The 26063-nt window shown below is 37.0% G+C and overlaps 1 protein-coding gene across 6 annotated transcripts in view; it reads right to left on the bottom strand.

The window, feature by feature from the left end:
* SLC6A11 (solute carrier family 6 member 11) overlaps positions 1-26063 on the bottom strand; it is a 124813-nt gene that overhangs the window by 73491 nt on the left and 25259 nt on the right. For 2 of the 6 annotated variants that reach the window (XM_068695145.1, XM_068695146.1), the window contains 4 exons: positions 20463-20693; positions 17193-17327; positions 16897-17037; positions 15291-15381 (listed from right to left, as the gene is read on the bottom strand). In XM_068695145.1, the coding sequence (XP_068551246.1) occupies positions 15291-15381; positions 16897-17037; positions 17193-17327; positions 20463-20682 (587 nt within the window). In that variant the 5' untranslated portion in view covers positions 20683-20693. The other 4 variants (XM_068695144.1, XM_068695148.1, XM_068695149.1 and 1 more) reach the window with 4 other exon arrangements.

Here is a 26063-nt window from a genome sequence, read left to right as displayed (position 1 = left end):
TAAACTAACATCATAATCTACAACCAGTTCTCAACGTAATCCATTCCAGCAGCTGGTCACTTGAACCATTATGCTGTTCTTCTCTAATGGCTTAATAACATTTATTTATTAAGTTGTTGTTAACATCTATCTATCTCATGGCTACAATGTTTCACACACTAAAAAGCAACTATGCATTACAAACTCAATTCTCAGCAAAGACTTGAGAAGTTTTAAAGCACCCGTTTTCTGGAAGCTGTCTACAGAAAGTAAATGTTGTTTTTTCTGAATTCTCTGTGAGAAGTCTCAAATAGCAGAGACACCTACCATACCCATCCAAAAACCTCGGCTGGATTCTTTTGAAAAGAGTGGCATAGAAAGTAAATGGCAAATTAATGACCTCTAAACAATTAGACCTGCTGCTCCCATTTAAGAAAGACACATGGTGCCAATCAACCTGAACTGTTAGCACTGTAATGAGTATTTAAATATACAAAAGTACTTTAAATCACTTTGTCTTTTCTCTGTTCATGCAGAACAAAGGTTTAATGTTTCTCTTAGAAAGAAAGCAGCAACAAGTCCAGAACATACAATTAAACTATAAGATACAATGCAGCCAAAGAATACACCCAATGAAGAGAAAAAGTCTTGCTCAGAGGGTAGCAGTGATTTCCTCAGCAGGCACAACACAGCTCTCCTTAGTGCCAGGGCCTTAGCTGTCCTGCTGACACTGGCAGAAACGGCAGCAGCGGCAGATTTTGAAAGCAGGAGGCATTCAGAACTTGAAATTCTTCTCACAAAACTGAGTTCAGCCTGACTATGGACACCCTTATAACTGCCCTTATTCTTTTATTACTCAACATAAATTAATCAAAAAACAAATTAATCAAAAAATCAAAAAAAAAATTAAAAACACATGAATCTCTCCTGAATTCAAGAAGTGAGGCTGATATATTCAGTGGTCGGAGATGACAGAATTGATCACAGCTTCTTGTTCCTCAGCAGTCCAGCTTCTATCTAAATACTGCTACAACCTTGAATAAATCACCCAAACAGTAGTAAACAAAATAGCACAGTTGTCTTCCTCATTTCTAAACATTACAAGAGCCCTGCACTACCTTATTCTCCTCAGATCTTAACGTAGATAAAGAACTGTAAAATGACATTTAAAGTGATACCCATGCAGTTTAGAAGTACAGGCATTAAAAAATAAGTAAATAAATAAGAAGTTCTATAGTAAGATGCCCAGGAACAGCCACATCTGTGAAGGCCTGCATCAGCGTTTCATCACTTGTGACAGTACGTGATAAAGCAGAGCAGAAAGAAGGGGTAATTTATGTGCACAGTAAAAATTAACCAGATTGTGATGGGAAGAGGTTGCAAGTACCTCACGGTCATTATAAGTGAAACTAGTTTTATTAGAGGGCCTCAGCGTCACCCTAAGAAAACCCTTAAATAAACTATGTGGTCTTGTAAAAGGAGATAGTGGGATCCCCAGACAAATGGCAAACTCCTAGGAATTTTATATTCTGAATTATCAAGTAATATTAAAAGTCAAAATGAAAAATTACTAATTTTAATGAGCCAAAAGTGCCCCACTTGGGTACCTATACAAGCTTGACAGTTACAGGGAAGCCATGGGAGATAACTAAGCTGAATTACATAACTAAATTATTGAGAATCAGAAACCTGAATTAAGGGATGACTTCGACATTTCTTTACGATAAAACTTTTTAGTTGTCAAATTTGGCATATACTCCAGGAGATATTAGGATCTCATTGGCCATGTCATTTAGCAGAGGTGCATGCCAGACATACTGTAAAAAAGCATGTATACAAATATATATAACATATATACAATATATTATAAAACTTACTATTAAAAAAAAAAAAACAAAACCAGTAAATGCCTATGTAATTTTGCTTTTCAAATTCTGCATGCTTTCCAGTAGAAAACACGCATGTCTGTCCTTAACATCACTTCAAAAAGTGCTGTTAAATTCAAAAACCTGAACTCTTCAGACAGAGTCTGAAGACTTATTTTCACTTGAAGAAAAAAAAAAAAAGCCCAAGAACCTAGAGAACCACTGTAGCTGCAAGGTACAAACAATGATGTAGCTGGGGGTAACCATTTGAATTACTACAGCATTTAAGATCACTGCTTATTATACACCGTTTTAACCATAGTAACTTTGAGCATACTGTGCGAGTTTACTGCCAACAACTTAAGACTGGGTGAAATTTTGCTGTAAAAATTATTTGGCTTGCACAGAGATCTGAAGATACAAATCATCAAGTATTGTTGTATGTCAAAAATACGTTAAAACAGAAAATGATTAGAGTTTGAGAAGACTTCTTGTGGGTCTTGAGTTTGTTTTTGTTTTTCTGTTTCTTATACACAGCAGTTCAATTTAACGAACTGCCAGTAGCCTGGGAAAGAAGCCAGGAGACTGTTGGCATTTCAACATCTTGAACACAATGTTGAGGAAATAAACTTCATCTGCATTAGGGTTAACTTGGAACTTGAAGGTGAAATCAAACCAGAGTAAGAGTTTTAAATCAGTGGTAGCAAAACAAAAACTACACAGGATATAGTGTCTGTAAATGGAAAATTAAGGTCTCTCTCTCTTTTTTTTTTTTAATTTAAACCACAGTGGATTCATAACGTGTATCACACTCAAAGACACGTTACATGTTTGAAGGCTTCACTATGTCTTTCTGCACATAGATAACTTGAGTAACTATTATTGAAGGAAGAGTTTTACTTTCCTTTCCACACATAACACAAAGAAAAAGAAATGACAGACATTGATAGACTTAAATAAAAGATAAGTCTATAAATAAAAGATAAATAAAAGATAAATGTAATTGCATGTAAATATATATTTATTACTATAATTATTATAATTTATAAATTATTATTATATATTGTATTAATATTATATTATTATTAAACATATATAATATAAATGTAAATAATATGACTTAACTGAAGTTCAGAATACTTTGTATTTCTTGTTACGTGCCAGAAAAGCTGATGCTTGGTCACAATGGCATTTAAAACTGACAATCAAATCTTGGCTACATGGCTAATTATGACTACAGAGTGTTTTCATTGTGGTTACAGCTTATAGTACCAAATACTATAATCCAAACGCATACAGTTCATGTTGAATCAAAATAGAATTGTGGATAAAACAAGGACAGAACGGGGAAGAAAGAACAAAGCCACAGAAAAATTTCAGCATACTTTCAGTAGACATAAAACAACGTCCTCAGTAAGTAACGAGACAGTATTCTATGACCTTTTGCTACCTAAATTCCAGAAACCTACTGTTGCTAATGGTAACCTCTCTTCTTTTCAGTTGACATCATTGTACATATATGTACTAGCAAAATTTGGAAAAATAAAGATCAGTAAGTATTACGTACTTATTGAAAGTGCTTTTGCTTGTGAATTTACTAAAACAGTTTTTGATTTACCAGCTCAGTAATCCTAAAGAAAGAAGGAACCTTCTTTTGCTAGAATTGCTGCAGACAGGCATATTATGAGGTAACTGTTACTTCTGACTACTCATAGTAGAAAAATAACCTTTGCATCTACAATTGAAAAGTAAGAGTTTGAAAGCTTTAGCTTCTACAAGTGCACTCTTTTGGGACACAGCAACAACAGCACTACACTTCCCATGGGCTGGGAGAGCACTTTTCCTGGGAAAGGGCATCTTTAATAAAGTGTTCCAATGTGCAGGGCTGCAGCAAACTCTTGAAAATAAAAAGGATTAACTGCTACCATGCATAGTTGAAAGGAATGTACCAAGGTAATCATTGCATTATTTCATGATTTGGAAAGCTGAAGAACAGATTCAATGTATTTGAAGAAAGCTCCTTCATGTTCCCTCCCCAATTTGAAGCAGTGTCCAAGACATTTTTCTTTTACAAAATAAATAAATAAGTCAGAGAAAGCAGCCTCCCAAGGTCACTTCTCCTTCTGTATCTGTTCAGTCAGGAGCAGGCAATGCTATCTACATACTCTGCACCAGATTCTGTCCTCAGCACATTTTGTGGAAAATGAAAGAAAAAAGAAGCCACTAAGCAGCAGTGGTACTGCTGCTGAGTAGCCTTTCTGGCTGCTGGTATGCTCCATGTTTTGGTATGTTTCTTTCATACCTGCAGATTTTTCAGACCCAGTTTATATTTACCTTGTGAACCTTTTCACTGAGCTCTTTGTGAAGTGAAAAAAAAAAAAAAAAAGAAAAAGAAAAAAGCTAACAATTTTGAGCAGCAGTAGCACACAGCTTTTTCCACCAATTCAGAAGTATCATTATCTCTCAGACATCCTCTATTCCTATGCTAAATTAAGTCCTCCATCCAAAGATGTTTTCTAAAATCTCATATTTCTTTGTCTCTCATTGCACTGTCTACAGTTAATATTTAACTTCTGTGAAAATTTATTGTTTTGAGTATTTCATACCCAAATGCATTTGAGTATTGTGTGCAACTATACAGTTGCTGACACGCAGACTTGAGCAGATACTAACTTGATTCTGAAACTGGTGGCATTCAAATTCCATGTACCAGGATCCTTTGTGGATACCTGAACCACAAGGCCAGACAGCTACCAGCATCCAAGGCTCTGGCAAGCATTTGCTTGAAGACAATCCCTCAATGGATTGTTGCACTGTCAGATGCTTAAGATGTGGTGGTAGTTAACCACCACAAAGTCAGCCTCCTTTGGAAGAACCATAGTGACTGCAGTACTTCCAGACACACTGGAAGGCTGAGATGTTTTCCTTGGACACAACAGCATTCTTTTTGTCACAGAGATCAGAGGAAGCTGCTTATCTAACAAAGAGTACTTGTAACATATTGTTTATTATGTAACATATTGTTATTGTGTGGCCAATGCTCATCAATAAGTAGGAATAACTATACTACATAACTGTAGGAATAACTTTGAAACAACTATTTTGAGTTGTTTCCTCACCAGCAATATCCATTCTCCATTGTCTGAGTCACTTAACTTTTCCCACTGTCTTACATAGAGAGTCTTAAAAAACTGAATGCTGCAGCTCACTTGACCCTGTGACCTTCCTAGGCAGCAGCGTTGTGTGTTCTTCTCAAGTCTGTGCTTCATCAGCCTCTTTCCTCATCTCTTACAATTGGAATGAGCTTTAAGGGATCTCTGAGTGACTGAAATTGCTCTTTCAGTTCTATTAAAACACTAAACTCTACTGAACAGCACAGAAGCCTTTCTGTCCAGCAATATCTTTCAGAGATTTGCAGGATTTTGTTATGGTTGTCTTATCTGTGCTAATTGCTGTCTAATTTGGAAGAGAGGCTGATCCATCAATCTGGATTGCATTACTCAAAGGTGGAAAAAGGAACAGTCTAGGAAGAACAAAAACTTTTGAAAAACTTTTTGAAAGACACTGGTATGTAAGTGAGCAGGAATTAAACAAAAAATGCTTATTTCTAATAACAACATATAAATGTACGACCAGCGGTATTTCAGAGAAGACTCCATGCTTGGTTGAGAAGTTCCTGTTTACCAACTGGACACACTAAAACTCTCGAGGTAAGGGATAATGGCTAATAGAATGCAAGTTAACCAAAATTACACACCTCCACCTTTCTATGAACATAGAATGGTTTTCTCTCGTAATGAAAGCAAAACAGAATAAACGGGAAATATGAGATACTAAAGATTTAATACAGTATTCTCCACTGCCTTAGATACTACCATGATAGACTTTTTACAAAATATACTGAATGTTAAAAGATATAAAAACCCTATCAAAACCAAAAGGGTAGCAGTTTAGTTGGTAGAATTCATGCAACATTACTTAAAAATATGTATTATAAAACACCACAGAGAAACTCACACAGAAAACACATGGAAATATCACACACATTTAAGAACTTGCCTAGGTTACTGTACACACTCTGCCCTATATATTTACACAGCTTTTAGAAGATAATAAAAAACCCGCTATAAAATTCTGTTAAACTAAGAAATCTCTTATGAAAAAACATTTAACTTTATGTTTGGCTTTCTGAAAGCAGCAGACAGGTAATTCCCAGTGGTCACATCAGTGAGAATTCCACAGCTAGAGCATTATGCACAGCTCTAAAATATTTACCTCTTATAGTATATTTTCTGTGACCTACACATATCAGAATGAATTATTCCGAGTTGAGACACATTTGCTGCTACTCGGCCTAGTTCTTTCCTCTTGAAGTCCTGAGAGGGTTATATATTGTATATTTGTTATCCACTTTTCACATTTCTTATCTGTTAAAAAGATTAAATTCTACTCAGCAGACTTCTCTAAAATTTCTAGTTTCTGATTGCAAATAACAAGTATTTCTTATGTTAACCAATGTCACATTGAAGTCAGTACTTATCTGAATACAATGCGACACCAATTAACAACTACTGTGAGTATCAATAAAAAAAATCTGCATGGTATGTATGTGTGTGTACTTATAGCTAGAGAAAGACTGAGATATACAAACCCTGAACACCCCACTTACCCTTTAGCTATTCCTGACCTATTTTCCTTCAACCTGTTTCACTGGAGTCACGGCAAGTGACTTCTTAGCCAAGTCTGAGAGTTTAATCCTATCAAATGGTTTCTTTTGTATCACTCCACTCACCTCTGCTCTATAGTTTCTTGGTACTCTCTCAAGATACCCAATAACTCAGCCTTTGTGCAGTTTTTCCGCTACTCCACCTACTCCTCTCTGAAGAAGTCATGCAGTGATAAAAAAAAAATAAAAATCTCCTTTTTATTCACCTTCAGAGTGATGTAAATTAGTTCAGCATTCAGGCTGAAGCAGCTGTGAAATGAAAGTACCTAGAAGAAATATAAGCCAGCCTGGTTGTTCTCAAAAAAATTCTGTTGAGCCTCTTAGGCAGCCTGTAGACTTGTACTCAGCTGTTCACTTTTAAGTGTTCATATAATGAGAGCAGCAGACCACAGAAAAAAAAGTTAGAAACATTCCATGATTTTGTAAAATAGTCCTTCATAAGCTCTTGGCTACAAACTTATGCAATAAATGAGTGATAGTAAACTCTTGTATCTTCCCCCTGGAATATATAAGTATAAAACAATTCCCTGAAAGGCCAAAAGAAATCATTGTCTCAGCATGTTTCTCATATGCACTGGCCCTACACTAATTCCTAGTTGAAAAACAAACAAACAAAGAAACAAACAAACAAAAAAAAAAACAAACAAACAAACAAAAAAAAAACAAGGGATACAAAGCAGCAAAAAAATGTACCTTGTAAGTCAAAATAGAAAAATAATATTGTGAATGATCAGGAGCTATTTGGGGAGGTCCTGAGTTCACATTTACAACTACTGATTCTTCATAAAGTACCACCATCCTCTTGCAATTTACAATTCTTAATTAAATTGAAATGAAAATTCTACTGGCTCAATTTTATTTATTAACTAAAAACAATAGATTTTTATGATTTCAATTCTGCTGACTATCTGTGGAAGGGACTTCAGGAGAGTATCAGTTATCTCCGTTTCTGAACTGCAGGACAACTTTGCCTACATGATTGTTTAAAGGCCTGCACTGACTGATATTCTGTAATCTATAGGCAATCCCAAGCAATGTCTAATGAGTCTTCCTCAGGCAATCCTCCTCACATGGAAACTCAATTTCCTTACTGCCACATTAGAATATAATGGGAAAGAGTGAAAAGCCTACCAACTTCTTTTCCTGCCTGTTAGCTACATTTCTGTTTTCCTCCCACATCAAGAGCATCCCTCCTTTAAGAATTCAAATTGACTAAAAAACTAAGCAAGTATGAGTTGTACATGAGAAAGGCAGGACTGGATGTAAACCTGGGGAAGGATATTAAACTGGATAGTTGTCGTAGATTCCAAGAAGGCACTAGCTATAAACAAAGGAAAAACAAATCAGCTGAGGGGTTCAGGTAAGCACTGAAATAGCTCACCAATGTCCCAGAAGCATGCTAACGTTTAGGTTCCATCTAAAATGATTTGTCAGCGTCCACACTTAAGATTAGAAAACTGAGAGAGAAAGGATTTCCCTCTACTCAGTGCTGATGAGGCCACACCTGAACTACGGCATCCAGTTCCGGGCTCTTCAGTATAAGACATACATGAAGGTACTGGAGAGAGTCCAACAAACAGCATCACAGATAATTAAGTGACTGGAGCACCTCTACTATTAGGAAAGGCTGTAGAGAGCTGGGGCCGTTCAGCTTGGAGAAGAGGAGGCTCAGGGGGATCTTATCAATGTATATAGATACCTGAAGGAAGTATGCAAAGAGGTCAAAAACACTCTTCAGTGGTGTTTTAGTCCATTGTCTCTCATCACAGGAGGTTCCATCTGAACATCAAAAAACTCTTTTTGACCGTGAGGGTGACCAAACATTAGAACAGGCTGCCCAGGGAGGCTGTGGAGTTTCCCTCCTTAGGAACATTCAAAAAATACCTGGACATGGTCCTGAGCAGCCAGCTCTAGGTGGCCCTGCTTGAGCAGTGGTTGGACAAGATGACTTCCAGATGTCTCTTCTGACCTCATTTATTGCTATTTGCATACACAGGTAGAACATGCTAGGACAGAAAACTAAAATCATTGAGTTCATCTATCTTCCTGGAAACCCTGGAAGGCTTCAGAGTCCTACATTCATATTCATAGCCCTGTTCTACCCTAAAGCATAAGGTCTTCTACGAAGAAAACTCCCTATCATGCTTCCCGCTATCCAGCAGTACATGACTTCAGAACAGCTTCCACACTTTCCTGTTAATACTGTGCATAAATAATTAAATTCTTATTAGTATAAGGACTGGAACTGGATGGTCTAGCTATTTACTTATAAAGTAACAGAACAGCCTCTGTAAATCCTTACTGTCCTCAAGGATCCTTTTCAATCTAAACCACCTAAATAAGAACTGAAGCAGCAGGAGAATGATCCTCTAAACTTATGGCTGAGGCACTCATCTCAGAAGTTGTTAGGATCCCCATCTACGCCTCATGACTGTTTATATTTTATAACAATTAGAGCAGGTTCAATGTGAAATCCCCATCCCATACAGATCATGTTCAAAGAAGTGGAACACATGTATTTAATTTCTTGAAACAAAATACCGCAAAGAGCATTCTAAATATTGAGTCATCAGAGTGGAGACAAAGGACTTTCTGCATTTTGAATAATCCCCCTAAAATTTCATGTAAGAGCAAAATAATGTTTTGGTTAAAGCTAAAGAGCAATTACTTGTTTCAAAAGCTGTAGTAAGTTTATTCGTTTAAGTAATTTTTTAAAGCCTTTATCTTTGGAGAATGCAGAAACATTTCTTTGTTTCTTAACTGAAATAAATCAGCACAACTTAACACTAAAGAATATGAAAAAAATAATAGGGCCTCTTACACTTAGCACTTTTACTCTCTGTAGCTCAGATCCCCTTCTATAAAGTGGGAATAATTTGATGTTACATGGATTTTGTGAAGGTAAATGAACATGGAAGTAATCAAGATCTATGATTGCAAAGTCATTGACACCATAAGCACTCTAGTGCTAGTCTTGATTAAATTAATATTTTTGTATGGAAAGGAGAAACATGATAATAATAATGAGAATACAAAACGTTGGAAAAGAAACATAGAGAAGAACAACAAAATATTCAATGCCAGCACGGTGTTTGCTCCCTATCCATCCTCTAGCCAGAACAAAGCAGTTCTACTGAAAAAAAAAGGTGCCGTTCCTTCAACTACAGATGATCATATTCACTAAAGACATCAACTTAAACTCACACAACCTCAGTTCTAGCATTTCCTAATACTTGAGTGTATGACTTTGTAACTTTTGATGCCATTTTTTCTGCATAGTAGAAGAGGTATGTAAAATATTCAAGATAAAAATCAAAACCGGGGGTAAATTTCATCTGCCTGATTTAGGCTAATGTTTACCCTTGGCTTAGCATTTTGAGACATATCCCATTTCCTTCTTTGAACTGAAACCAGGCAAAATCTGTGGTTCTAAGGTAAAACCAGATGAAGAGCTCATGTAAATCCAAACAAAGTGCTGTTTTCACACGGCCTCTTGTGAACTGAACCGAAACAAGCAAGTCTGGCACAGCTCAATGTTCTTCTACAAGACATGCACAAAGGGCCTAGTTCTGAGAGGTGCTGAAGGTCTCTGGGTACTGAGCACTGCAGAATCAGGCCCAACTTGCTAATGACTTTTCATAGGATAGTGGGGATTAACCACAATGTGACTCTTGCAGTCATTTGCAGTCTGAATGAAACAGGAAAAACTCTTTGACTTTGCAAGGAAAGGGTTTGTGCCTTTTCCTTTTTGCTGAGAACAGCCCCTTTTCTTTTGCCCAAACAAAAAAAAAAAAAATGTTTTTTCTCACTAGGCTTTACTTGGAAATGCTAAGGATATGTCACTGCCTTCAGAGGATGACAGGCCAACAACTAGACCTTCTTTAGCAGAGGACTAAGTTGTTGTTATACAGCCAATAACAAACTATTGAGGTGGAATCAACTACAAAACCATGGGTCCTCTATCTATCCAGCTCCCTTCCCAGGCACAAGAAACCTCAAATTCCTGTCCATGGTGACAGACCAGAGTAACAGCCAAAAGAGCACACAGAGTTGCTATCCCCTACATGTATACCTGCTAGTTTCCGCACCTAGCAAAGCACACATCACGATGTAGATTTTCTCTTCTCTGTTTTCTGGGCTATAAAGATAGCCGCATCCATGGCTACAGCTCTCTTTCACGGGACTGCTTTAACATATCAAAAATGATCAACACCTCTATTATTACTGCAGCTACTTTAAAGCTTAAACAATAAAAAATGAACGTGACGTACCTTGAAATTAATTAATTTTAAAAAAAAAAAAGCTTTATCAGGCTAACCCTTTAGGATAAGAACAACAAAATGAGCAGTAATTAACTGGACAGTCTCTGAATACTGGGCACCACTATGAAATGAAAAGTGAAGTTTTCAGACTCTTGCCTATCTTTCTCCGTAACACAACATTATATAACTTGTAGCATAAAAAGTGAATTGTGATCGATTCAGCTGTTTACCTTTGAAAAACGTATATGCAGATGGAATGTGAAACTTATCGATACTATGACTTTTTAAGGAAGGTTAGAAATCCTCTTTAAGTTCCTGATTTTTTCCAGAGTTGTCAACATTGACATCTGTGGTCAGTGACAAGTCAGATAACTCAAATGAAATCTTAAAACAATCATTAACAGGAAAAGATATTTTAACTAAGCAGGAAAACAAGTAAAATGGGTCCAACCCCCTCAACTTTGCCTGCTGTTCCTTCAGCGGGCTCAGGCCATTTTGGATGTGTAGCTACATATAAGTAGTTATCAATTACAAGCTCACAAAAATATTTTAATTTTTGCAATCTTTGGATTCATAATTAGAGGCTTTTGAATATACCAAGAGGAAAATAGCACCTAGAACCTACTTATCTCTAGAGTCTGTTTTTGTTTTAATAAACAAACAAAAAATCCATCCAAGACACTAAACAGGCTTTCATCTTCTTTGTGACCCAGCCACCAAAGCTGGTAGAAAATGTCGAATTCTAAGAGGAAGTGAGCCTATACCTATTAGACTAGCAAAGAAACAACGTAGTCCATACAGACCTGAGGAAGGCCAATTATTAGTCAGCATGCTATAAAAGCTTCATAGTACTGCAGAGTATTTTCTTAGTCTTCACTGCACTTGGGCAAATTACTGTTTGACTCCAGCAATAGTTTTAGGAATAGCCCAAGCCACAGAAGCAATAAAAGCTAGAAATATATCAGCAGCGAGGCTGAAGTATTTATCTGCAATCCACAAACCACCCAAGGATTTGGATTTGCTTCCAGTCACAAATAAAAAGGCCTGAGCCTTCTAGTCTAGATTAAAGATATATAATAATACCAGTTAAAGGAAGGAGAGAAAAAAAAAAAAAAGAAAAAGATGACTCCTTCTCTAAGTCAGAAGTAAAGACATTCATTTGGGGACTTGTGTATTCATTTACGCACACACAAATCCAACTTGTGCCACTGTTACTAACCTCTGATGGCATTTACAGAATGCCGGTCTAGTCTGCTTTGTAATACATAGCAACCTGTATATCCTTCATCAGTATTAACTCAGATTCAGAGCACTTGCATTTCTGTAAATAGTGAGTGCTCTCCAACTGCAAAGGGTTTTTATTGTTGTTTGGGTTTGAGTTTTTTTGCTTTGTGTTTGTTTTTAGATTAAATATATATATATATATATATATATGAAGATATTATGAACACCCTAGAAGACTGTGGTAAGGTGATATGATCAAAGGAAAAAAAAATAAGATCAGCCTGACAGGTAACAAATGAACTATTCAGCTCTACAAAAAATTGGATAACATACAGTAAGCAAATTGGATCACTACTTACAACAATCACCACTCTAGTTCATAGATAATCTCAAACGTAGATGCTAATAGACCACAAAACTTTTTACCCCAGCTGGCCCTTTCCACAAAGAATTAGATACACTGCGGCCATGACATGGAAGAGTTTCAGTTGCTGACTTTATCATACAGACAGCAAAACATAAAGAAGGTTTTGAATGGTGGTGTTGTTCAGAAGAAAATTAATACTTCTACCTTCTCTTCACAGGAATCAATTTAATTAATCATAAGGAACCTGGGCATTATGCAAATTAATTCAGTCCTCTGATTGGTTATTCCAGCAGTGAAGATTCTCACACACTATCTACACAACTTCTGAAAATAGTAGCTAACACCAGCTTTGTCCAGTTTAGCCCATCAACTTTCCTTTCACTATTTCTTTCAGAGTCTTTCAATAAAGTTATGATTCCTAATGCTAGCATTTATGAAGTGGTAAAGCAACACCATGTGAACAAGACTTCAGGCTAAGTGAAATAACATTTCTGGTAACATTTATCTACAGATCAAAAGATGACTTGCTGTAAAAATTAAGTAGTCTGCTAATATATTTACTATATATTAACTACTTTCAGATCTGCACTGTACATTTGTACAGAGCTCTACCATGCATGTCTGATATGTAAAAAATATATAACTACAATCTTCTGTTCATTCGGAGTAGTCATTTTAATGCAAAACTGGTCCCAGTGTTCGACAAAGTTTGTTCTTCCACTTCTGAACTAGTTGGTTGTGTCTATTCTAAATTTTGAAGCCATGCAAAAGCATACAAAAATGTTAGCAAGGCAAAAATCATTCTCAGCAAGACAAGATGTTCATTTTTCAAGGCTGAAAATTCATGCAACAGTTTTGCTTGGACACAGAAAGTGGAGAAGTTTAATATCTTAAACGGGTTTGGCCAGTGAACTGTTAGGATTATAAAAACCTTGTCCACAGATTAAAAAAATAAATATAATAACAAAAGGTGGTGTTTTTTTGTTGTTGTTGTTGTTTTTTTTTGATGACTTTAAAGATTTTGGAGTGTGTATTGATATGTATACATAAGACCAGAAAAGAAATCACAAAAAAAATATCTGATTACCATTTCTAGTTCCAAAATTCATTCCTAACTCAGCTTAAATCAAATAGTCAAGGTAGTCAAGTACAACCACAATTTGAAGGATTCAGAACTCACTATAACTATAATCCAGTTTTAGCTATAGAATCTTTTTTAGTTTCATTTTTAGAGAATTTTGAGAGAGGACATGCTTAGAATTTGTATGTATGTGGGTCAAGATAACACTGTCATGGTAAATTAGACAATCCCCCCCCCCCCAAGAACTAAAAACACACACACACAAAACAACAACAAAATAAACCTTCAACAAACCAGAAATATAAAACTTTACTTTTACTCTCCATATAAATTAACTGAGTATTGCCTGTTTCCCTAGACAGCTGGAGTTACCATCAGTTACTAAGTTCTGAATATTGTTGAATAAGTAAATAAACACAGTGAGTAAATAAGGCTAGTACTGGAGAAAATACTTTGTTCATTTACTCTAACTATATATTTAAAAAAAAAAATCGTAGTTTTAGTTATCCCAAAGACATAATATGTTTGTGTTAAAATGATGGATCTGTAGCAATACGAGATGCAGCCTAAAATTCTTTGTTCTGAAACGTTATCTGGGAAGTGGGTAGAGTATGTATATTTTGATTTAACAAACTAGGTGTTCAGATTATTGGAATTTTATCAGAGAAAAAAAATACAATTACCTAGAGTTATTTCTTATTATTAATGTATAATCAAATCTGTATAAAGCATTATAACTGCCTTATATGTGTATTTTATGTGTATATATATATATATATATATATATATAATAGCATTATTTACTGAATCAATAACTACTACTCACAAAGACTAAGAAAACTGAGGTAGCAAGACTAAGAGATTCAGAAGTAAAGACAGTAGCATACGCTAACATTCAAAAAATGACATCTATGTAGAGTTCTCTTTGTAGGATAGTCTTAATTTATAGTCCTTTCAAAGTGTAGCTATTGCAGTTCTGGAAAGAAAAATTAAAAAAAAATGAGCATATAGCCTCAGAATAAGTTTCTACCTCATTAATAGAATTGGTAAATTACAATGGCCCTCAAGAATATTTAGTAACCTAGAATTTTGTAACACGTTCCTTTGAATTGTGAGGTGACTTCATATTAAAAGTAGCATTCCATTTCTGTGACTGTCTTAACAAACACTGAGCCTTGCAAGGAACAAGTATGCAACTACACATGCACTAATTAAATATTTATAATAAGAAAAAATGTGTCATCACAATAGCAGTCCATATTTTGTCAAGAGATAATTATCTTCTATTACTCTAACTAGAAACCATAATCAGAGACAAGAGAGTTAAGGTCTCCTGTTATCATTACAGCTAAATAACTAACACTTACACAGTTCATTCAAAAATAAGATAAAGACATAATATTTGTTAGCTCAAACAAGGATGAAGATGCAACCGTTAAAAGAGAGGAAACATCCCCAAGAAAAAAATAAATTAAAATCATCCTCTTTCTTTCACCTCTGCCTCATTAGTATGTGTTTGAGGCTCTTTCCTCCAGCAGCATGAGCCAAGCTCTCAAGCAAGTGGCACACTTTGTTCTATGTTCTTTCAGAATATGGAATTCCTTTCCTTGTATCTACTAAAAAGAGTTAAACCTCTCATCCTGACTCTCTTAGACTGTATGAGACAATTTTCAGCTGAACTCATATCACTAAGTGCTATAAGCTTATAAGGTATCTTAAGGTAAACAACCAAAATATTGGAAGATAACGAACAGTCAGATCAAGCATAAAGTTTATGTGCACTTACTCCCAAAATTCCATCACCGGAGAAGTGGCATTTTGTAAAGAAACTTGACTGCAGTTGCTCATATTAAGTTTTTGAAATTCCACACAGTTTTCTGTAAAAGAACAACAAAAAAGTGTTTGTTATATTGACATGTAAATGTACATGTACATTTTTTCTTGTACATCTTGTAAAGCCACCATTCTATAACAGATTTGCACCATGTGGTTAAAAGGATTTCTAGGTGCTCTAAAATGTGTCAGCTACTACTTCTGCAACAGCATATTTTGATCACAATATCATAGACCTGTGCTAGAAAAATATCCACACAGTATGTTACATTCTCCTGTAATGCTCTCCAAATGCATGGTTGCAATGGCAAAGACCAATAAAACAAAACATCTGAGGCAAGAGAAAGAAGCTTTGAGAAACTGAAGTAACTGATTGAGAAGCACAACACACTTCTACTCCAACCAATGGTTCAATAGCCAATGACAATGATTGGCTTATGAAACTGCCAGCAACAAGCTTCCACTTTGCCTTAACACGACAAGTGCAAAGTCACTCTTTGACTTATTATCTCTAATACTGAAAAAGAAGATCAGAACAGCTCAGCATTATTGAAATGACACTTGTTGTTTGATCAATGCTGGCTAAGCTCCTTTGCAGGGATGCCAAAAATTATACTGAAACCTTCCACAGCTATTGGGTGATGAGCTAGTTCCTTAACATAACCTAAAACGCAACAGATTTCAGACACTTTTAGGTTTGCTCAAACACGATAAAGTCCAATTAATAAAAACTATGAATGTATAATTGATATATGATTTGAAATCAGACTAATATAAAGGTAAAAGTAAAAATTTTAGGAGCCTATAAATAACGGCATTAGTATGTATTCTCACCCATAAACATTTGTTATGCACTAAAAAAAAGTAGCGTATTATCAGTAACGTGAAATTATCAGTGAAAGGACAGATGCAGACCCTATACTGAAAAGCCTTATGAATACACACCTCATCTTTGATGCAAGAGGTTACTTTGCATGCATTAAGGATTATTTGACTAAGTTATCAGAGGCAGCTTTAGGCACATTATTCCTTAACATTTGGTATTAAAAAAGAGCAAATCCACAGCTCTTTGTTTAATACTTTCTTCTCCATTTAAACTCCTGATTTCACAGAGTTAAAGAGCAAGATTGTAACCTGTCATCAACTCTGCAGTTGAATTCACTCACTGTATTCAGGGAGAATAGATATGATTGCAAATGAGAATCCTGGGATCTAGCCAGAATATTTTACAGAATTAACAAAAAACAAAGCCTTCTTTTCCTATCTGACATTATATTACACAGGAACAAATGCTTATACAATGCCGTATATTATACATATTATACTTATGTATATATATACACACACACATATATAAACACACACACACTTAATACACAATGTTTATACAATAAATCACTAAGCTTTCACTCCAGGATTCATTTATCATGATGTAAGTAGCGTGATGCCACTGATCCATTTGCAGAGAGTTTTCTACCACAATAGTTCTGTTCCCAACAATTTATCAATTAGCTGGAAATAATTCATTTGTTCAGCAATGATCTCTACTGAGGTCTTACCTGTATTCCATTCATGCCCACACGTAGCCCAAGGAAGCTCTGTAGTAAAGCAGTTAAACAGATAGAATATAGCCCATGCTAAAATGATGATGTAGTATACATTTAGATGTGCCTCTATAACTTGGGTAGCATATCCAATTCCTGGAGGGGAGGGAGAGAGAATAGAAACCTTTTACTTTTTGGATAATTTAAAAGCAAACACTTTAAGTACATCCTAAATTCAATACTGATTAAAAAACAAACAAACAAAAAACTTAATGCGTTCTTTTGCAGTAGAACACAGAAAAGTTTGTTACCTTCAAACAAAGGGCAAACTTTCCTCCAGCAGGTAATGCCTCCTTCACTAGTAAACTGTCCCAAGGCTGTCTCCAAAAAAAAAACTGGTATTCCACAGCAAATAAAGAAAACCACATATGGGATGAGGAAAGCACCTACAAGCAAACATTGAGGTGGTATTGGTTATAATGAACATACTTTCTTGACAGTTTAGTAAGAAGTTTGTTTACCTAATAAAGGAAGAATCATCTGTTAACCAATTGTCAGGTGTTGTGCTAGAAGTGCAGAAAGTGTTTATTCATAGCACCAGATATCAAAAGTTAGGCCACTATCATGGAGGAAAAAAAAAAAAAAAAGAGGCAGACCATACACACAAAAACTCACCCCCATCCCCCCCCCCCCCTTCTCTCCCCCTAAAAACCATAACAAAATTTCTCAGTATAGGCTATATTCTGCTAATCTTTCTCTCAAGCACAGGAAAGACCAAAGTCTTGCTCAACCACACCATCCCACACTGATCATCATCAATCAGTCTACCCTATCTTCTCTTCTCTTTCTTGCTCTTCTCAGGAAAGCAGGGAAGAAGGAGCATTATGAAAGTGAAATCCAAGAAGTACTGTGCAGGTTATTTAGATAAACCTGATGGTGAAAATTGTAAGAAGGGAATTTTGAAATAAACCTCACACACAGGAAGAAAGCTGGACTTGGCGTTATCAGCTAGAAATTGACCATCAACTTTTTCATTACATGTTGACAGTAAAGTTCATCAAGGATAACGAGCAGTACAATTCAGTGCTGAAGAGCTATATATAACAAAACACCATTCTCTTATTAACACATAGCAGGAGCATTAGAAGTACTGTATTGTTTCACGATTAATCATGTTATTAGGTATGCAGTTAAAGAACATGACTGAAGTATGCAGAAGAAAAGAAGTGACAGAAGATCCATGTTAGGCATAATGTCACTTTCTAATAATGTGGATTTTACACATTCCATTTAGAACTGAACCTAAATAACAAGGAATGAAATATAGTCTTTCCAATACATAGAGAATCCATTAACATAAGGCCAAAATATTTTTTTCCTCATTCCCCAGCTACTTAGATTTTTTCCTGAGTCAAAGGATCATGTGGAAAGCAAGCTACTATCTGCCTGAGACTGAAACAAGGAAAGGAGAAAACGCATATCAAGAAGAAATCATAAAATAACTGTTTCTGACATTTTTACTTACACTGATAAACAAAGACTTACTGGTTTAACCAGTAAAGCAGCACAGTGAAGTACTGCACAGAAGTTTTTCCTAGCAAGATATATTTTACATTGCTGCATACACTGACCAGTTCTTCAGAGTACTAGCAATAGCAAGTACTCTTCCAACGAGAGTCCGAAAGACTGTTTTGATCATTAGTGAATAACACCTTACTAGCTACTTCTGCAATACTAAAAGTCTCAGAAACTAAACTATGAACAAAACATTTCTGAATATACTTCAGGAAAATTTCTACAGCTGCAATACAAATCGGTATCCTGCTCATGAACATTAAAAAAAAATGACAAAACAACAACAAAATACACCCACAACCTGTAACAATAGTATTACTTTAGTCACTTCAATGACAAAGTTAACACAACTAAATATACCAGCTTTGTCTTGCAGTTACTTTCTTCAGACCAAGCACATCAATAGAGATATCTTCATGAGTAATCTCTTAGCTCAGCCAGACAGTTTGTGTATAGTTGAATCTCAGTTGTATCTCAAACAATACACGCAGACTACAAAGAATGTTATCCGTGAACCTAAAAACAGTTTCTCTATGTGATTCACTGTACAAGTGGTTTTAAAAAAAAATCCTTACAAGATATAATTTGAGAACTGCTGTCCAGTACAAAATCCAGCTTGGCCCACTCATGCTCAAACCTAATGAACTTCACAGGAAACTTGTTGAAATTTAATGCATTGACTCTCATTCTCTTTCTCCAACTCCTTTACGATAGATAAATAACATCAGGAAAAATCAAAGGGCATCAAGGTTCACTGCTTGCAAACAGATAAGAGTTTAAGAAATACCTAATGCAAAACATTAAAATGAATTAGTTTTCCTAATTAGAATAATTTGTTATTATGGACACTTGATAAAGTTATAGAAGCTCACACCTATACTGCCTGTTATGGTTTAGAGCACATGCCAGAGAAAGCTCAGACCTCAAAGTTGCCTACTACTGCTTCCGGATTTGTTCTGTACCTAGCAAGTTATTTCATAACTAGCTCACATATCTGACTGTTGTTTTCATATATTATAGACTAAGTAGTTTTCAGTATTGTTGAAACAATTTTGCATCAAACAAACCCAGTTCTGGTCTAATTCCAGTATGGCATTTTAAAGAGTTACAAAAAAAAATACAGGTGATAGCCAAAGATCAAAGACCAAGCCAACACTAAAGAAAACTGAAGTCAATGGCAAATTTCCCATGGTGTCAGGACACGACCAATCAAACCACGCATGCTAATTCTATTCTTAAAGAATGCAGTAGCAATGAAGTAAGATACTTAAGCAACAACTTTTTCACTAAGCCAAAACACAATTATAACGTGTTATGCCTAAGGAACAAGGAAAGGAAATTTGGCACAGCTCTGTTAGCAAACCTGTTAAAGAGACCTTTGCATAAATCAGCCACTGAACATATTACTTTTCTTCCAGGATATATGCTTACACTAGCACTGATTCAGACCTTAAGTCTCCTCATTGAGAGACAGTTTTATATCTTCCCTTAACCTACAATACTGATTTGGGAAGTAATGGCTAGAAGAAATATGGTTGACTTAAAGGAGTTTTCTTATGACCAATATAAATAAATAAATAAATTCTTGTAGTAGAATCCTCTGAAATAATATTCATCCCCTCCAAACTATGCCGCTTTGAAAAATGAACTGCTACTTTCTTTTCTACGTCATACCTAGGTAAGCATGCTTGAGTCTAAATCCACATGCAGAAGAAAACACAACATTCTATTTTAACTGGTTACTTCTGCATTAAAAAAAAATAATACAGGAAAACATACAAGTTTTCTACTAAAAAAAAAATACAATATTTGGGGAGAAGGGAAACATCACATTTTTTTCTTGGTACTCATATGTTTAATAGTTCCCTACCCACACATACACTAAATCCTCTTAGTCTCCTCCACATCTCTCTTACTAGTGCAAGGAATCACTCTAAAACATCCTTAAGAGTTTATTCCCTAGGTGTTTATGGTGAGCTGTAAATCAATATATGATGCATTCTTACCTCCTCCATTCTTGTAGCAAAGATATGGGAATCTCCATACATTTCCCAACCCAATAATCTCCCCTGCCACAGAAAGCACAAATTCAACCTTATTGTTCCAGTGGCCTCTTTCATGAACTTTCTTATCGTTGCTGTGGACAAGGCTGGTACTTGAGGCTTCTGGGTCTAAAACATCTTCTGGCTTGCCATTAATTATAGGAATAGTCTTTTCAGCTGTCATGACTGTTCAGCCTATGGGAGAAGAAAGAAAAATATGCAGATATTTTAAGTCACTTGTCAACAACAACATTAAATGACTAAGAAGACCCTTAGCTTCACTAGCTTCAAAATACTTATTGCCTACATAGATTTACAGGTGAAAGTGAAGGAGGAAATTCTGTAAAGCTAGGAAAATTGTAAAAGTGGGAAAATGAAAAAGAAAGCAAGAGAGAGAAAGCTTATACATGCGGAGAAGGGAACAATGTTTCTGAGTTGACACAGACAGCTAGGAGTAGGACGCTGTTTTAAGGGCTAGGCAGTGAAACCTTTTGAAAATCCCTCCCCAAGCAGGGATCCCTGCTTGAATAATCTCGCAGAGGACAAGAATCTACTGCACCTTCCAAGCACACGAATAAGAGCAGAGGAAGAAAGGGATGTGGAGAAGGGGGCCTGAACGGCTCTGGCCTGCCTGGAGAAGTAGGGGAACTCCCGGTGTACTCACCCAGGGCTCTGCTTATGCCTGCACGGCTGGGAGAGGGACAGGCTCTCTAGCCGAGTGCTCTGCTCCCAGCGGACCTCCGCGGGCTGCCGCTCTCCGCTCGGTCGCACGGGAGGCACGGGGCACGGCGGCCGCCAGCACCTAGCGGCAGAGGCGGGCAGGGGGAGGCGGGGATAACGCGGGCAGCGTTCGGCGAGCGAGGGACCGGGAAGCCTCGTCCTGCGCTGCGGCTGCCGCCCGGCCGGCCGGCGGCGAGAGGATGCTCCCCGGCTGCCCGCGCTCCGCAGCCGGAATTTGCAAATGCTCAGCCTTCCCCGGAGCGATGGTATAACACCCGCCTCCCCCCTCCGCCCACCTCAGGCTGTCCCACCAGCTCCCCCCTTCTCCTTCTCTTCTCCCTCCTCCTCCTCTCAGCATCACCGCCCGAGCATCCCCAGCCCCTCCCCGGGCGGCCCCGGCCCGCAGCGGCGGCTCCCTGCGCACCTGCTGCCCCCCCGGGGGGGCTTCGCCTTCGCTTCTTTTTCTGGTTGGGGCTCAGTTGCGGCAAGTGGAAAGGGGACCCACCGACCCCTGACCCCCAGCTGATCGCTGCAGCTGGGGAGGAGGGAGAGGTGGGACAAAAACGGCATAAAAAAAATGTGGGGGGAACGTTTGGAAAGTGTGGAAACAATGTGGGTGCTTTCGAGTTACACTGGGAAAACGCAGAAACAGCCTACGTGGGCATTTCTAACCAGTGCTTTGCTTAAAATTAGAGTTGAATAAGTGTTAAATAGAAGCATCTATAAGAAAAAGCAACCTGCTTTGTGTCAGGTTGAATTAAATATTTCAAATAGATACCTTTTTTCCCCCATTCTATCCCCCCCACACACACACACTTTTTAAAAATACCTTTTCCATTACCCATCTCCACAGCTTCTCCTTAGCAAATGGCAAGACCCAACTCATGTTTTAGCTTCAAACCTGCCCTCCAGTCCACACTCTCTATTGCAGCTATGATCACCAGTATTTTGCTCTGCAGCACCAGGAGACACACTTGGGATCAGTGTCTCCTACATCCCAGGTTACACTGAAGCACTTTGGAGGATGCTGTCCCAGAGACAGCATGCTCTGCCATGCAAATTCTCCTCCTGTTGCTTTTCAATTCCACAGGTTTCTCACCCTATGGGGAGAACGGTCATCCAATGCTTGCTGAAGACAGTGGAAAAAGGCCCGTGGATAGATTTTATATTAACGTCATCTGACTTTGGAAGTTAGAGCTTGATCATACCCCATTTACATATGGACCAAAGCTTATCTCCACATTGAAACTCCTACTGTGGTTAAAATTTTTAGAGTTAGTCTTTTAAATTATACATGCCTGAAGATTGGTTGTTGGGGCCTCACTCTACATTCTGTCAACTACACATCATAACATACTCTGCCACCTACACCTCTAACAGGTGTAGGATAAGGTCCTTTCTTTTGTTGATATTCATATGGAGAGTAGTAGTCAAACCTGTATCATGTAATGAAAAACTACTAGTAGTAGAACTATGGTAAAACATGGGCTAAAACTGCAGAATTATTATTTTTTTCTTGTTAGCAACTTTTTTGTTTGTTTGATTTTGAATAAGAACTATCCTGCAGAGATATCATTACTTGAATGGATTTGTTTATTATTATTTTTCCTCGGGGGGGGGAGCCTGTGTGTTTTTTTTCTTTTATTATTATTATTATTTTTAATTTTTTCTAAATGCAGCTGGTACCCATTAACTAAGGATGGAATATATCCATTTTTTCCCCAACCTGGATTTGTACAAATCAAACTCAATTCTTACCCTTCTTCATTTATTTTCCAGCAGGGACCAAAACAGACATCGTTTTATTTTTTTTTTTCCTCCTGTATTCCAGCCAGGCTGAGCAGGCTCAACAGGACACACAAACATCAAAGGTGAAACTGAGTTCTCATCTCATTACTAAGAGTAATTCTAAAAATGGATAGAAGCTAAGGGACAGTAAACACTTGGCTAATGACATAATGCAAGTGAGGGCCCAGTCTTCTACTTGCACCTAGAATAAATTCTGCATCGTCAGGTCATTGGAGAAGTTTGTACTAGTATATTACATGCCTAGCATAATGTCTATTCTAAATGTGTCAGAACAGTGTCATGCTGTTGATGCTGGAAAGAATTCCAGGTAGAATTAGTCACAATATGAATAGCTTTCTGATGCAAACAGACAAATAACACCAAATTGAAGGGGCCTGCTTCAAAGAATAGTCTATATGATGACTGGCAGATACAAAAGGTGTTTGATCACTGCTGATTTGTTTAGTATTTGAAATGATAAATATGTGGTGACAAGTATTTTATTCACTACTGTATTCTTGCAGTGATTCCCATTCAGTCTCCTACCAATTGAAAGTCTTATGGAAATAATTGCTAGTCTTGTGAATGTTTTTCTGAAATGAAGCAGTGTTTGCAACATAAAACTTCCCAAAACAATTAATTTTAACAATTTTAACAATTAATTAACACCCCTTCCCCCTCCCCCTTTTTTATTTTTTTTAAATCTGGTAGATCCTCCTCTATTCCAGTGAAAACGAAATAATTCCCTGGATTACATCTCAGTTCACGCACTAACCTAGTATCATGAATTCACGCCTCCTTCTGTCAGTCTGTTGGGAAATCTGCACAACATGCAATCAGAGCTGAATGCAGCGATTGGGATGACAGCAAGACCTGCAACATGCCGTACTGTAAGACAAGAGACTGATAGTTACCAACCTCAGCAGGCTGTTCCTACTAAAACCAATATCCAATACTAAAACATTAACTGATTAACTAGTAGAAGGCCTAGCTGCACCACACATCTCAAGTAATCCAGTTATGTCCAACTAGATTTTTTCTGCGTTGTCTGCTCCATTCCTGATCTGCAGAAGCATTTTAAGTTGTTGTTACTTCCAACCCACTCACCAGAAGCAAATTTCCTGGCCATTCCTCTTGAGTCCCACATTAAAATGATGTGACCTAACAAAGTAATTCAAGTTCTGCTTTATTTGGATTTGATCTCCACACTTCCAAGGAAACCATTAAAGCTCTATACAGAAAGTAAACAGTGGAAGCAAAAGCCAGATGTTTCTGCTAGCCAAAGAAAGGTGCTGTGAAGTCCCAAACATTCTATGACTAATTATATTTAGATGTATAAACTAAAATAAATAAAGACAATAAATTAATATATTGAGACAATACAGAGAAAAGAAACAAAGAAAAAGCCATGTTCCCATAGGGTTCTGTCAGGGTTCTGAAACACATGGCAGCATACAGATGCACCAAGGAGTACATACCAAGCATCTTTATTTAAATCCAGAACTCATATTCAGTCTGTTTTTCCATTTATATTGTCTGGGACTTCTCCTTGGTCTATATTTTCAAGACACAAACCCACAGAGTTAAGACATACCAACACGTGGATGTTTATCTCCTGCTTTATTCCCACCTCTGTGCCCACCCCCTATAAAATTCAGAAGACACGTTGAAGAAAACTGCATGAGACAATTACACGTTTTGCTTCCCTTATACTTTGGACTTTTCTGGGATATCAGGATGCCTTGTTCATCCCGCACTTTTTGGCTTCAGTTCCTGTAGCAATAGATTTGAACAAGAGTGAAGTCTCTGCTATGCTACAAAAATCTTTTGTAGCATAAGTGCCCTTACATTTTTGCATTTTTCAGAATAAAGCAAGTACATGAGAAAATAACTAACTATAAAAAAAATCTTATTAAAGCTACTATGAATGTAGTTGAGTTTTTAATAGTGAGATCAATGGAATTTTGATGCAAGTATTTAATGTGATCAAATGCCATGTTATATAGCTTTTCAAATGAAAAGGCTTGTCTCCATTTCTGCTTCTTACTAAACCACTGTAGTTCCGTTAGTTTCTGTGTTGTTCCAGTAACATAGAACCCTGTGTCAATGTAACTGAAACTGTGAAGGGTGGGGGGAAACAATTCTATCCAGGTTTAAGTTTCAGTTTAGATTTGATGTAAGCAAAAATCTGCACAAGCCTTATGTAGAGATTTCACAAGGTTAGGCTCTTCATGGGTAAAAAGGTGCACAAAAGAGAAGAAATGGAATAAGAATTACAGTAGTGATACAGATCTGGCAATATTTTGGATCAAAAGCTTAAGCTCATGAAACAATTTGTGAACTAAGACACTTTTAGCTAGGCTATTACAGTCTGGATTTAAGTCAAACAGCAATAGGCTGTCTGGTTTGTACCTAATCCGTTTTCTGCAAAGAGGAAAAAAAAAAAAAAAGATTTATTTGTTGTATATTACAACTTCAAGTCAAGCAACAACTGACTGTTGGGCTTCTATTTACAAAGGCTTAACAGCCATCATTGTAGGCCTTTCTCTCATATTTATTTCCCGTGCCTCACAATGGATCCGATGCCGAACTTGTTCAACAGAACTGTGAAATCCACTATTTCATCTATTGACGTTGCCCTTTAGGGCCTTCTCTTGTCCTTTCTGTCAGTCTGAGAGCCATCTTTTCTTTTTGTTACATGCATTTTATCTTTCAGGCCATCATATCTTCCACACAGTATTGGGTGATTATTTCCACAATAGGGTTTTTCCATTAGAGATGCACTAACTTATGTCTTCATCTTTGGACCATCTCTGAGGCATTTTGCTGTGAAAGAGCTAGCTCCAGCTCCCCTGCAGCATTCCTCAGTACCAGTGTAAACTGTCATACAGCCAGACAACCTTTTATGACGGTTAATCAGCTCCTGCTTTTATTTTAACTATATGACTAAAGTGATCTAATGTCTCACTAAAAAGGCAGCAGACACTGTGGGTGCCCCATGTTGCCTCACAGAGGTAAGTACTCTTCCTAGTGCATTTTTTGTAAACCTCCTTCTGC

Source organism: Anas acuta, chromosome 11 (genome assembly GCF_963932015.1).
Source record: "Anas acuta chromosome 11, bAnaAcu1.1, whole genome shotgun sequence".
Lineage (NCBI taxonomy): Eukaryota > Metazoa > Chordata > Aves > Anseriformes > Anatidae > Anas > Anas acuta.
The sequence above is the reverse complement of the archived record's forward strand: the minus strand, read 5'-3'. Positions and strand labels throughout refer to the sequence as shown.